Genomic DNA, 15777 nt, shown 5'->3' with positions numbered 1-15777 from the left:
TTCCAGTTCATATGGTCTATATAAAGTGAACTCGAAAAGATTCTGTTTTTAATTCACCACAACAATGAGCACAGTTACATAAAACAGAGCATTCAGCCGACAGCAGTTTAGCCAGTTATTCATGGTGGAATGATAAAAAGTATCTGTAGCAGTTATTGGAGTAAAAGATGTGGGTTCCTGTTCCTGGTTTTCAGGAAACAAATTTACAGTCTTCAAGGGGATCCACGCGTCCAAGAATTTTTCCGGTGTCCCTGAAAATTTCAATTTAATACTAAATTCAAACTGAATTTAATATGTTTTTCTGTGCATTTCAGCCTGGATTACTTTTTGAATAAGGCATTATACAGGGCACACAATCAGAACCATGCTTGTTTGCAAAGGTTGAAAAGCCTGTGGTCAGATTACATGTTTTCTTCATCCTTTACAGGGCACAAACTTACATATGACATTTTTCTTCAAATTGTCATGCAGTTTCTATTTGTTTGCTGACAAACATATAATTTCAACCTATTGGTAAAAAATACATACACAAATGTATAAAAATGTGCTGTATTTCACTTCTTATGTTTTATTTTTCCCTGTATTTCCCAAAATGCCCATGCTTTGCTGATTTCTTTCTGGCCTGCAGGTGGTAGGAGGCAGGCTGCAGTGTCAGTTTGACTGTGGGAGCGGGCCTGTCACCATGTCTGTCCACAGTGTTGAGGTGAATGATGGTCTGTGGCACTCAGTGGAACTGGAGGTAAAGGGTAACCGTGCCAGGCTGGTCCTGGACCACCTCCATTCTGCATCAGGTATTTCGTCTGGTGCATTGCCCTGCCTTGGCCTGGACAAGCAGGTGATCCTGGGCGGACATGCAGGCCTGTTGGGCTCCAGGCCGAGGCGCAGTCTGCCCCTCTCTGGCAGCCTGCAGGGTTGTGTGGACACAGTGCTGTTTAATGGACAGAGTTTGTTCCTGCAGTCAGAAAGCCTCTCAGGGGTTGTGGTTGAGGACACAGTAGGAGTGACTCCAGGCTGTGGCATGAGTTTAACACCAGACCAGGACTGCACAAGCAACCCCTGCCTCAATGGAGGAAGCTGCTCTCAGAGGCTCAATGGAGGTAGACTGAGCTCCACAAACACTGATCAAAATAGTCGTTTAAGAGTAAACCACAACATTGAACTCTCAAATACATCTAGGAGAATTAATAATCAAACTTTTCACATCTCCCATCTTTAAAAAGACAAGATTAAAAAAATCTTGTTGCTTTTTTATTGTTTAAGTGTTTATTTCTATTTATTTCAATGTTACAGTAAACCCATCTATTCAATATAGTATTGTATAATTTAATACTGTGCAAAGAGTGTCTTATATGTATTTATTTTCCAGCCAAAAAGCAAACAAAAAACAAAAACAACATGAAAACATACATGGAAATTACACAGAATAAAACAGATTAAATATAATATCACAAAATATAATAGCAATTTTTTCAATATTTTTTGTGTCCACTCTTTTTCCTTTGATGACAGGACTCTGGGTTGGTCAGTCCATTTGCAGATTTACTTCTTTACAGCTACACATTATTTTAGATTCATGGCATTGAGTTCTTCACACAGTAGAAGGATGGACAGAAACACCTGTGGATTTTTTTTTGAAGCAAGAATGGAGCTTAATTTTCTCATTTCTCTCAGAGACGAATGTTTTAAGTGCTGTTCATCAGTGTTTTGGTGGTCTACCAGCTAGTGTTGTAGTACTTGAATCCAGTCTCAGTCTTGAGTGGTTTTGGTCTTGTCTCAGTCTCGACCTCATTTACACCCAGTCTTGTCTCAGTCTCAGAGTAAATTGGACTCAGAAATTTGTGTCAAGACCAGTCCAGTGCGAAGTCTCTATTTGAAATAACTGGAAGATGAATTATGATTGAATACCAACAAGACCAGATTAAACAGAATAAAACTGTCCTTTCTTGGCATCAGGGATTCACAAACTTTTGCAGTTCACAGCCCACAAACATTTTTTTGATCGATTTAATCAATCAGATTGTCTTTTTCTGATTTACTTTATGAGATGGCTGATTTGGCAGCTACCAAATGCTGAATGTGAGGCTGAGGAAAGCTGCAAACACAGTTCTGCCTTAAATCTCCAGGTTCAGATTGCTATGTTGTAAATTGGTGTAAGTTGTTGGTTTTCAAAGTTTCATTTGAAAAGGCCCCTGAGCAAGCAGGTGTAGTTACTTGTTTTCAGTTCTCATGCAGGTGAAGCTCAGTACTACATATTCACTGCTGTATTTCTTTTGTTTCACTTTGTACACCTAAAAATATCAATATAACTTGCTAACATTTTTCCAGAATATTCAGTGAGCTTGATATAATGTTTAATTTTTGCAAATATAATCAACAATATTTATTGTATTTATGATGTTTGGTTAAATGTTAGTTTTGTGATTAATTGTTGCATTAAACAAATGCAGTACCCTCACAGCACACTGGGGGCTGTAGGCCACAGGCTGAAATCCACTGTTGTATATGTTAAAATAAATCTATTGTTTAAGGACCTAATAGATCCTTTCCAGATTGACTTGGTCTTGGTCTTGACACAGAGTCACATTTTCTCTTCTCTTTATTATTATATTTTTAGAAACAAATGTATTTTTCACTTATTTTCTTTCAACTTTCCTTCTCCTTATGCAAGTTGATTATCTTTTATCTAATCCTCAGAAACATCTCTTGAAAAACGAATAACTTACAACTTCCTGGCTGTAGTCACTGGAAATTAAATAAATGAAGCATGGTCTCTGGACGTTTGGCAGTGCTCATATGAACTCACATATTAGTCATAAACAATGTTGAACAGTTTTCTTTGCCTGAGACTCTTCATGTATACTGTCTGTTGAAGCCATTGCTAAGACGATTAAATGCTTCTCTTTTCGCAGGCTATTATTGCAGATGTAATAGTTTATTTGTGGGAGATCACTGTGAGCTAAGTATCAGCCCCTGTGTTTCCAACCCCTGCCTGTATGGAGGAACATGTATACAGAATAATGAGGACTACTACTGCCGCTGCCGAGGACAGTACACTGGTCAGAGGTACAGTACATTTAGCTGTTTTTGAATAAATAATTTATACTCACTGAGCATCATTGGGTGCTTCATTACACTATTGAGTTTTGATCAATAATGTCTGTGTCACTAAAGATGTGAGGTAGGTCCATACTGCAAGGAAAACCCCTGCAGAAATGGTGGACATTGTATTGACAGCTTGGATGGGCCTGTCTGTGAATGTGAACCCGGGTTCAAAGGAGAAAGGTCTGTATCAATATCTCATTTACATTTCATTACATTCCTCTTTCAGTGTCTTTAGATTTTTGGATCTTAGGTGTTATTTAACTGTTTGGAAATGATGTGTTTGATAGAATCAGATCTGTTGTATTTTGAAATTAAAGCCCCAGGGGACTTATATCAGTTTTAATTCTAATTATATTATCTTGTATACAGTATACATGTGTCACTTTCTGTGAATAGAGTTCATGTGAGGCCTCGAAAATCTTGAAAAAATAAAGCGTATAAAACATAGAGCAGTAGAGAAAGTTGAAAAATTGTTTAATCAAAATGTTTTCATTGAAATATTAATTTCAAGTCATTTTTGTTTTATTTTCATTTAAAATATTTGAAAAAAGTCTGATTTAAAATTTAATAGCTAACAAGATTGCAAGTAACAGGGTTGGTCATTTAGGTGGTTAGCATCACAGGGTGCACATGTTGCATGCTAATAACCATATAGTTTATAGTACATTAAAAGATTAAAATATGTCCTTTTTTCTAAGAATAATTTTGCTAACAAGTTTGAATGATCCAGCTTTAACCATGGAGATGAAACGTTTTTTGTGTGTAAATTGAGAAATAAGACGGAGTATATTTATTTGTTTCATGGTTGTTCTGCAGTAAACAAAAAGATGATGTAACTTGTCGAATATATCACAATAAATAGAATGTTTATTAAATAAAATACATTAACAGAGAAAATGTTTGTTTCAACATTAAATTGCTTGGAAATGAACCAAATAACATTGTAATTATTATGTTCCTGGAAGATATTGATGAATATTTCATATCTCATATATTTCATAATTCAATGTCAGTGAGGTTGGATAGCCCAAAATCACCATATTAAAGCTAAATGTGTTTTATGGGTTTTTGTGATGTTTTAAGGGCAAATTTTATTTTTTATTTTTGTTAAAGATAAAGTTCAGAGCCCTTTACTCTTTACAGAAATGAAAAAACACCAGTCACTTTATTCCTTTTAAAAAAGGAAATGGGGCATAAATTGAACTCTATTCATGGAAGTATTCACCAGTTAGCATTGGGCAAACTGCATGCCTAAATCATGATACACCTGCTAAAACTGTATCGATTGGTTAGGTACTTGCAAACAGATTTGCTTCTATGGTTTCTGACAGTGAATGCCATTCTGTTATATATAAAAATGGACAAAATGGACACTGTGCAAAATGAAAATAAAAATAATTTTTGCGCATTTTGAATTTGATGCTAACAACACGTTCCAAAAAAGTTGGGACGGGGGGAAAAAAAGGCAGGCACAGTTGTGTAATGCTAAAAAAAATCTGGTGGTTAATTGGCAACAGGTCACATCTTATGGAATGAAAAATATGACAAAAAAACTGTTGAGCGGCTAAAATCCTATATGAAACAAGAATGGGAAAATATTTCACAAACTACAGCAATTGGTCTCCTTAGTTCCTAGACGCTTACAGTGTTGTTAATAGAAGAGATGATGGAACACAGTGGTAAACATGTCCCCGGCCCCTACTTTTGCGGAACGTGTGGTTGGCATCAAATTCAAAATGGCCATTTATTTTTCATAAAACAATAAAATTTCTTGGTTCCAATGTTTGATATGTTGTCTTTGTAGTACTCTCCTTTAAAATACATGGTTTACATGATTTTCATATCATTGCATTCTAGTTCTACTTACATTCTTCACAGCGTCCCAACTTTTTTGGAAATGGGGTTGTAAATACTGAATTAGTTTTGTCCAACGATTTCTTTAAATGTATTGTCTTGATCAGGTGCCAGACTGATGTAGATGAATGCCTACGTCTGCCTTGCTTAAACGGCGGCTGGTGTGTGAACACCTACGGCTCCTTCAACTGCAGTTGCAGTCCGGGCTTCAGTGGGAGGCTGTGTGAGATGGAGAATGAGGTCCACAATGTGTTTATCTCCACTTCTTGGAACATGGGCTGGGCCGAGCTGGTGGGGATTCTCATTTTTTTGGCGGCCATCTTTGTTTTGGCCTTGCTGTTTGTCCTCATCCGTACAGGATTGTGTGATCCTAGTAAAGATGAGCAAGAGAAAGAAAAGTACAGAGCTGTAGATGCTTATATCCAGAGGACATATCTGGACTGCCGGCCCCGCAGGGACACTTTTCCAGATACTCCACCACAGGTCCCTGTGAAACCCCTCTCTTATAATCCCAGCATCCGTACAGACTCCCATAAGGACATAGATGGGAGCTCCTTTACTCCAGATGTGACATTTGGACTAAAAAAGTCTGTGGCTGTATGCAGTGTAGCACCCAACCTGCCCCAGCGCAGAGCCTCACGGCCCCCTACAAACAGTGACTCCACACAAAAGCCAGACTGGGATGAAGAAGGTGGTAAGCCAATGTTGATTCAGGCCAAAACAACAAAAAAAAGAGTTTATTTAAAGGGGAATTCCAAATATTTTTCAAAATTTCTTTTTAATTAAGTGGAGAGGCATTTAGAGTGGTTTAATGTGAAATGTTTAAATTTGCTGACTCAGATTTCTGTACAGTAGTGGTGATAGAAACCATCAAAAACCACCAGTGAACCTGCATGTGTCTTCTGAGTTTTTGTATTTAATGCTGATGATAGTAAAATAATAGTAAATATTTTTTATTTATCTTTTTTTATTATATAGTTTTATTTTTTACTATTTTGCCTTACGTTGTTCTGCTTGTACCCCTCCGCCATGAATGGATTAAAAAACTGTTTTGGGTCAAAATTGTATCAAAAAATTATCATAAAACAGTGTCTGAGGCATCAGGCAGCATATTTTGTACCCGTTTTGTGTAATAACTTTCTCTTGAGATGTCCGGTTCCAATCATCACCACTGTAATCAATTATGATTTAGTAAGAGTCTTTAGAACAGGATATTTCACCTCAAACCACTCTGAATATCTTTGTTTATATCTTAACCATTTTATTTTGCAGAAATTAAAAAAAAATATGGAATTGCCCTTTAGGCCTTTAACCTTCATAGAGAGCCACATTATTAGGTTTATTATACAGTAACTACAAAAAAAACAGTGCAAAGTTATTAGCAACTATTTTAAGCTATAAAATGTGAGTAATAGAAGCAGTTAGTGTTGTGTAGTGGGCCTCACCACCACCAAACGCATGACAAACTGAGGTTTGATTCCCTCCCTGGTCAAGTACACCATGCTTTACCAATAGGAGTCCTTGGGTAAGATTCCTAATGCTACATTTGCCTCCCTCTGTAACACTTCCATTTTAAGTTGCCCTAGATCAGGGAATTTGTCAGATGACATAAATGTAAAAGTAAGTCTCCATTTTTTGGTGAGTCTGTGAAGGTGTACTAAGTTTTTTTTTAAAAAGTCTAGTGTTATATAAAGCTCTCAGTTCTAAACGTTCTCCTTTCTTCCCCAGAAAATACAAGGGACACAAACTCTTCCTTGTCAAAAGACGAAGACATGGCCAATGACAGAGGAAGTAACCAAGGCCTTGCTTATTCTTTCCAATATATGGATGATAACAGTAAGTAGCCATCCTAGTTCTTTTCTTTGCACTCAGACTGTTTTTTAAATAATGATTTGAATAGAGAAGAAAAGCAAGTGATGCTTAGTGTGAGAAATAAAAATGGTTCTGTTGAAGTGAAAAGTTTTACAAGACTGCAGGATGTACAGAGGAATTATTGTAAGATACATTTCTTGCTCTTTTGGTGATCACTTCAGCTCCCATATGGATTAAACCTGGGCACAAGCCCAGATCACACTCGGACAAAGGTCGAATGTAAGTGTGTTTAATAGACACGAGAAAAGAAGTGGTGAAAAGTTCGCAGAGATTCGTGCCATAAAGATCCTCTAGTTAAATAGTTTGTAATGTGTATGTGAAATTTGTGGCCTCGTGACCTCAATGACGTGAGCAAGTCACTTCTCTTTGTCTTGTGTTCTGTAGAACTATTCATGTGCACAGTCATTGTTTAAATGTTACAATATATACAGAAGCAGCGTTGCAGTGGTCCCTTACAGTAGCTTTCTTTTTATTAGGGATGCACTGATATCTCTTTTTCCCTTCCAATATTGATACTTGATGATCAAGTATCTGCCAATACTGAGTACCAATACCAATACTCTGACTACTCAATTGGTGCCTATAAATCCGAATTTTTTGAAAAATATTTTATTTTAGTGAAATCAGTGCTCAGTGTTAACGAATAAAAACCACTGAGCCTGAATGAATGACATTGGGAAATAAACTGAAGTGGAATTTCAACTGTCATATTGCTGCCAGTACGTCTCCTTAGAATATGGTTACAGCACTCCTACACCACCCCCATGTTGCTTCATTCAGTAGCGTGGGTGAGTGTTAGGAATTGTTTCATTTTATCAGTATTCTCTGTTGCCAACACTGTATTTAAGTGCCAGTATTGCTGCCAATATGGTATCAGTGCAAACAATTTAGTTGCAATGCCACATGTATTTCAACATCACAACCATTTAATATCCATTTTGTACACAGCAGACAGTTTTTTTCTGTTGTTCTTAATAAAACATTCATTCTAATTTCTTCGTTTCTTACTTTTACAAGCTTCCACAAGGATGGACTTTGTTAATAAGTAGGTTGAGAAGTTATTCATTTCATATCATGGGTAATACATTAGGCATGAGCATAAAAAGTATGTTTACTGGCTTTTTCTGTTCGTAAGTGGTTTCAAATCCTACGCTGTAAAAAATGAATCTTTTTTCCTATCTTTTCCTTCCTCTGTCTTAAGACTATTATAAGGCTTGTGACCTCCAGAATCCCAGAGGTGATTTCTGCACGAGTTCTAATTTCCTTGCATGCTTCATTGGCTTAGCACAGCAAGCTCACTAAGCCTTGACAACAAAAATTAAATGGTTCCTTGTGAATGAACTCCACTGTTCCACATTGACTTCTAACTACCCCAGACCCCAAGAGTGCCTTGATGTCTAAACATGGGATTTAACAAGATTTTAAATTGCATGGAAATGTCAGAGCAGTCTCCATAGTCCATAGGCAATAAGCACTAACTATCAAGACCCTATTGGTTTTCTTAAACATCAGATAATTAATTTATCAACATTTTCAAGAAGAATATGTACGTATTTTGTTGTTTACCCCTTAAGAATCAAGGTTTATTTTTCAGTAGCTACAGGGACTTTAAGGCAAACTAATGGAGCTATTGTTAAGCTATGGAAGTGCGTACTTTGGGCTCTCCGACGGAGCCCTGGCTTATTAACGGGTTAAAACGATGCATTCATTTTCTTGAATCATTTAAACATGGCATGCATACCTTAACTACTAGTTAAATACTCCTAACTGTTCATGATTTCACATTTCAATATTCACTGCATATTACTTGTTTCATAATGTGATATTTTGCCTTAATTCTGTTTCATACCTTTGAACAGACTACCACTGGGACACCTCAGACTGGATGCATAGTGTTCAGGTTCCTGGATTTCAGAGCCTTCTTCAGTATGAATTTGTGCAAATGCCCTCCATGTACCCTGACATTAATGACATGTACCCTAGAACTCATGTTCCTGATTTGGATTACCTTGCTGAAGGTGATGATGTTGAGGCCAACATTCTACCACCTCCAGGACATTTTCCTCATGATGAGCCTCTTTCCAGTCTACACTGCAGGGACTAATCCGCCTGGCCATAGGCCCACACAGCCATCGCTCGGACATCAGGGCCATGCTTGACCACATGCAGTCTGCAGCAGCACAGCCTGGGTCATTGGCAGCCTAATCAGACAGTCCAAGTAGTGCCTCAGGATTCAGTTGAAGGACCATTTGAACTTATGCCAGGCAGTATTTACTCTGGAAGTGCCAGGCAAGAGGGCCAGGGCACCTTTCCCAGTTTGTTGCATACCTCCGCTCACCTGTCAAATAATGGTGAGGATCTGGATCCAATGATGTGTGACTTAAAGAGTTTGGACAAAAGTGTTTCAAGTGGCATCTCAACACCAATGATGAAGAAAAACGTTGCACACTGAAGGCTGTAATGTGTTTAGCGTGTATGGTTTTGTGTGTGCTCAAATGTGTTTGTAGTCTCTCTCTATTTTTTACTTACGTTTAGAGAAATAATAAGTTATTGGATTGTATCACTCAAACTGGTCAGTGCAGGCTATGGATAACATGCTGTTGTCTTTGTGTTTAGATGGAAAATTACATCCACTATGTGCCATTTTCGTGACTACTTTTTGCGAGAAGTAAAGCATACACAAAAAAATGAATGTAAACTTATTATAAGGTTGTAAATGTTTGCTGAAGTCCTGTGAAAAGTGTTTCATTTGTGCAGATTAAATTAAGATTATCCATTTGCTATTATTTAGTTATTACTTATCACTTTCTTATATAAGAGGCGATTTCTTATTGCCAATAAATAGTTGAAATAAATTGTCCTGTTTTTTGACTCACAAGCCAAATGTTTTGATAATACAAGGAATGCCAAAATGTGGAATATATCTGTTCAATTTAAGCTTAATAACATGAAGGGAAAGAAATATTCAGACACTCTTGTTCCTGTTATATCATATACCTCCAGTGCATAATGTCTTTAGACCTCATACTTGAAAATAAAAACAAAACAATTTGTATTTATAGGCATAAACAGAGATTTTTATTTAAATTGATAGTGTGGGAAAAAAAAAAGATTCAGACGCCACAAACTGATTAGGTTAGGTTTTTGTTGCAAAGCCATCATTGGCAAGTACAGCTGCTTTGAGATATCTATGCTAACTAAGAGATAACAAGAGTTATCTACTACTGCCTTGTGGTTATGAGGGTCCCTCTGATGAACTTGCAATTTCATCATTGTTCCATAAATTTTAAAGGGGACTCAAGTCAGGAGATTGGCTAGGCTATTCACAAACACCTTCACCCTTTTTTAGAAACCAGTGCTGAGTTATTTTGGCTATATGTTTGGGGTCATTATCTTCTCCACCGATTCAGTTTCTCAGCTGATGAGACTAAATTCACCTCTATTGTGGTGCATCACACCACTCATGTTTGCTTTGATGAAATGTAATTCCTTGTATTGTTAACAAAGAAGCAGCTCCATATCATGATGCTCCCACCTCCACACTTCACTGCACCCTCAGTAAAAAGGTACTAAATTGTCACTGTGGTACCTACAAGGGTACATCTTCAGTACCCTTAATCAGAGGACATAATCGTCTAATATTCCATTACATACAGTTTTAACTCCTTAAAATCCCACGCTTATTACATACTAAGGCTTATTATTCAGTAACAACAGGTACCTCAATGCAAATTGGCTGAGCTTATAAAAGTGTGTGATAAAGCTGGACCACTGGTGGGCCCTCGCCATTTAAGGGCTTAAGTTGATTCCACCATTCCTTCCATTTCAGATCTCTATATAAACTGTATTATATAACAAAAATAAAATGGTCTAAATACTTTTCCTTCCTTGCTGTGTACCTATACACATACATAGTTTAAAACGATGTATTGTGATCTCCAGTGTCTTTTGTCTGGTATTAGAACCTTTGAGAAAAGTGTTTATGACTCGATCTTATCAGATATATGCTGTAAGAAGCTTTCTTGGTGTTTTCAAGTGTGTGGATCAGAATGAAGGATACCAGAAGTCTCCTGAGAACAATTAAGACACATATCAGACAGCAGATACAGACGTCTCCAGCTCCAATTCAGACTTTCTTTCAAGGTTTGGCCACTTCTGTTTGGGTACTCGATCAAACAGTCTTATTAGGGCTGCTTGGATTTTTGTGAAATTTTGTGCTTACTAAGCTTGGTGAGCAATGTTTATTATCAGACACCCTCAATAGGGCCATTAGAGAGATAACTACCGGAGGATAATTTCAGACAAGTAGAGCCTTTCATTTCAAAGAAAAACACATAAAAGTACTTTTACACTTTCATAACTTTGCCACCGTGCTTTATGTAGCCCTTTCAAGTACCTTCTCTTTATGAAATGAGCAGACAGCTTCTGCAGAACACCCCAGGCAGATGTTATACCTTTCTACTCAGTTAATTAAAGGAGTAGTCTGAGCAGAGAACACACTGACTGACTGCCATATTGACAAACATCCCTCATTAAAAATAATGCCAGTGTAATGGAGTGTGTGTGCATGTATGTTAATGGACCTGCTCCTTTGTTTTGTGCTTATTAGCGACATCATTGCACCCATGATTCTGCTTTCATAAAACAGTTTTAATGGAAAAATATTTCCATAAAATTAAAATTTAATTTTAGCTTCATGTTAGGCAAAGGTCTCAGGCCTGTATTTAAGAACAAACCTGTTCATTTAAATTAATGAAAGACTAAGGCATCGTCTGGGTGTCAAGGGCTCAGGGAAATAAAGAAGATTGCCAGAATATAAGGACATGGCACAGCAAATACTATTGAGTACAAACAAGCATGATTAGACACAAGGGGGCAGTATATTCTTATAATAGTAAATAAACTCTGAATGTACTGCTGTCACTGGATAGGACTTTATAGGACCTTAATAGTGAATATTCCTAATATATTTCACCTGAAACATTTTGGATCAATTGCTCTTTTATATATCTTTCATAAAAGATTTATGTGTTCATTGTTGCAACATGTAATTTTACGATACAGTAATGAGTACATCACTACTATGGCTGCTTTCACTTTGAGTTTCATGCATTGAAATGAGGGTGAGAGATTAAGAAAATGCCCTTGGTGTTAGCCTCGGTTTGCAGGACGACACTTAGACGAGTCTTACAAATCGCAGGGCAAGCCAGTGACAGCACTTAAATGCTTTGACATGTTTTGACAGTGGCTCAGGGGAGGGGAGAGGATGGGTGTGTGTAACACAATGTGACAGGATGTTGCCATGTCATCTTATGGGAGAGCGGTAGGGGGAGGTTGGTCAGGCTCCTTTAGCACCCAGACTTCTCCTAATGCACACCTCACTGCTTGAGCAGGCCTCAGAGAGACAGCAAGGCCATCATGCAGGGCCATCTATCAAACAGGCAAGCACAGCTCTCAATCATTCACTCTACAAAAGGTGCAGATGTGAGTTTTGTGTGCCCTTACAATAATCTGGGGTGGCATTCAAAACTTATGGAATAAGGGGACATGAAAGCAAATGAAGACATGAGCAGGAGGGGGGTTCTAGATTTATGGTGCAATTTAAAGGAAGTCCTGCAAAAGCGAATTTAAACAACAGTTAACTTGGTGTAGTTAATCAGCTGAGACTTGTTTGGTGTTTGAAGTTTCTTTCTTTCACACAGAAGCTACAAGTCTAACAAGTAATGAAAGGTTGTAACACAACAACCCAGATAGCAGACGGTTTTGGGCTGAATCTGTTACTGACACACAGAATCAGCAAGTGGTGGTTTACTACCAGACAAGTTAGGCATGCAGGCCAGAACAGGACCAAGTGCAAGACATACCATATGGTTTCATATTGGTTTGCCAATTATAGTTTGAGTGTTGTGGATTAACAATGAAACTGGGCCAGATTTGGGCCACATTCAGTAGTTTTACTCACTTTACAGAGTGTGGTCAAGATCTGGACCAAAAGCCCGGCCATATACCAGGCAAGAACAACCCCAAGCATACGGCCCACATATGGGCCAGACAAAGTTTGCTAATTGGGATAGGCATCACGTTAACTGCATTCCTAAATCGCCACACACTAGCCTCAGCCTGTGCTGAGTTGTTAAGTAATCTCAAATAGATTTGCTTATGTGGTTTTAGTCACTGCATGACATACTGTTATCAATAAAAACTTACAAAAGAATACCTCAGGGGACATTCCAAACCAGAGTCTACAGAAAACAGGAAAGTCATGGAGTTTTTATCTCTCTCCAAGAATGAATACTCACTTCACAGTTTTCTGTAGTGTTTTCAGGAAAATGTTTGTATAGTTATTTCTGCCAGCTGAGCCTCAAACTGTTTCTTTTTTAACTAGTTCTGGTTTATGACTTATTCCAGCCCCAGTGCTACTGGAGAGGCAATCAGTGTCAGTTTGATGCACAGATCCACAGATTAGCATAATGAACGGCTGAAATTTTGGAGGTGTGCATGTTGTGGCCTCTGTGAGCCTCTGTGTGCTATGCTTAATCATTAATATGTTCTCTACATCTGGATGCACATATGTTTACACACATTCTCGTTTAAAGTAGCATTAAGGCATGCATGTTTGCACAATGCTAACGGTTCAGGTGATCAGCTTCCATTACATGTTAGCTACATAATGTCCACTACTTGCTAGCTGCAAAACTGTGTTGCAAAACTAAAAAAGCAAACTTCACTGAACTTGTTGGTCGTTGCTTATTCATTCAGTTTGTGCTGAGGACATTTTTCTATCAAATCATTGCTTTAAAGGGGAATTCCACTCATTTTTTCTTCATAGTAATTCAGTTTTTTTTCAATGCGACATATACATTGTAGAGAAACTTACTGATTCAGATTTCTTTACAGTGGTGGTGATAGGACTACAGCATAAGTATGACCATTTCATTCCCTAACTGAAATGACAAGTGAACCTACATGCGTCTTCTGAGCTTTTTATGCAATGTTCAAAACAGCAGTATAGTGCCATAGTTTTCTTTGTGGACTATTTTACCTTACAACACCCTTCAAATACCTCTCTGTCAGCTAATTTTAGGCCGAGACCTTATTTCAAAACTGTTGTAAAAATGTTTCAGGTATCAGGCAGTGTATTCGTAATCATAACTAGGGATAACTTTCTGTGAGGGATCTTTGAGAGGTGTCGAATGCTTCTGATGCCTGGCTCCTATCACCACCACTGCGAACATTTCTGACTTTGACTGGTAAGTTTCTCTATAATGACTATGACTATGTTCACATCTTTCCAAATGAATTATGCAGAAACAAGATTGATGGGATTTTTAAGGGCGAGTATAAATCAGGCTATGATTGGTTTAGACTACTTTTTTTTTTACATTTACATCATGACCAGACTTGAGAACTCAGGATTCAAGCCATCACTCCTAGCCAAAAAAAAACAGCTGTTCTATACACTTTAAATGTTATTTGTAAAGAATGAATAGCAGCATTTGACTTCCGTGATGCAGGCCGTGATTCACACTTTTTCATCAACTGTTTCATCAACCGTTGTCACCTCAAATGTCTCATAATCCTATCGTAGCTGATCTTGGGATCAATGCTACAACTCCAATGGACACCTCCCTCCTACCCCTCAGACACACAGAGTTCAATTAAACATGTTAATGAAGAGACCAGGTGGTAATAGCGCTGTTTAGCTCAACTAATTGTTCCGAGCAGTCTCCTCACACCTGTCCTCTACAGAGGGTGATAAAGCAATAAAATGTGCAGTGTCCCTGCATGAACTCTGCATGAGTCATTATAACAGTTGCCTGTCACTTAAGTGGTTTTTGAAGCATGCCGGTTCTTATAAGTAAAACTCTTCCAAGCAGTCACATGTCATAGATAGATGGGTAGATAAATAAATAAATGTGCAGCCTTCCAGCTGTGAATGGTTATTGTGCACTCGCCATTCAGCCGTGTCCACTGTTATTTGCCACCCGGAATAAATACGGTAAACAAGATGTCCACGTGTTGCGTCCGCACTGCAATTTGGCTTTGCTGTTTGCAAAACAAAGGGCACAATAGTCCTGGCAGCACGTGTGTGTCCCTCTCTCACAACGTCACCCAAAAGAGACCACTTTCTGATGGTCAGCTTGACCTTCAGTGCACAGATTGCAAAATAATGACGAAGTACAATAAATAGTAATATTAAACTAAACCTGTCCAGGGTGTATCCTGCCTTCCGCCCGAAGACTGCTGGGATAGGCTCCAGCACATCCCCCCCCCATGGATGGATGGATGGATGGATGGATAATAAAAATGATTAAACAACATCACAGGATGGGACTTTGAAATAGGTGCATTTTTGGCAGTGCATGTGAATGCTGGCCAAAATGGATCTTTTGATCTCTGTCCTTAAAACCATTGAGGTTTTCAGGACGACAAAGTGGGAGCCCTGCAATTAATTTTTCATTAAAGGGTGATGCTCAAATACACCAAGTTGCCAGTATATTATGTATGTACAGATTTATTAGGTATATAATGTGCTTCCTTTGACCTTCATGACATCATGAATTCTCTTGGGCATGGATTCTACGAGATCCTGGATATGTTGTAAAGGAATGTTTGTAGGGCTCTCTGGAATGGTTCTTAGCTTTTTTAGATCATATTTGTTCCATCACCAATTTCGAATCTAAACTTTGACCTGTGGAGTCCCACAAGAATCTATTCTTGGGCCCTTACTTTTCAATCTTTATATGCTACCACTGGGAATAATCCTTAAAAATGATAAAATATCTTACCATAGCTATACAGAAGACACCCAGATCTATTTAGATCTGAGGTCTGATGAGTACAGTCCCACTGACACTTTATGCCATTGCCTAGGGTTAATAAATAACTGGTTGAAAGACAGCTTTCTTCAACTAAATAAAGAGGTAATTGTATTTAGTAGTAAGGAGC

General features: G+C 38.0%; 1 protein-coding gene across 1 annotated transcript in view; it reads left to right on the top strand.

Moving 5' to 3' along the window:
- The window catches only part of fat1b (FAT atypical cadherin 1b), a 53952-nt gene extending 44308 nt beyond the window's left edge, over nt 1-9644 (top strand). The window contains exons 25-30 of the mRNA XM_037540698.1: nt 629-1097; nt 2910-3063; nt 3172-3282; nt 5064-5650; nt 6685-6792; nt 8688-9644. Coding sequence (XP_037396595.1) covers nt 629-1097; nt 2910-3063; nt 3172-3282; nt 5064-5650; nt 6685-6792; nt 8688-8932 — 1674 coding nt within the window. The 3' untranslated portion in view covers nt 8933-9644. The remainder of the gene's footprint in view (nt 1-628; nt 1098-2909; nt 3064-3171; nt 3283-5063; nt 5651-6684; nt 6793-8687) is intronic.
- Nucleotides 9645-15777: the final 6133 nt, after the last annotated feature.

Source organism: Pygocentrus nattereri, chromosome 8, assembly GCF_015220715.1.
Source record: "Pygocentrus nattereri isolate fPygNat1 chromosome 8, fPygNat1.pri, whole genome shotgun sequence".
In the NCBI taxonomy this organism is placed as follows: Eukaryota; Metazoa; Chordata; class Actinopteri; order Characiformes; family Serrasalmidae; genus Pygocentrus; species Pygocentrus nattereri.
This window is presented reverse-complemented; position numbering and strand designations above follow the sequence as displayed.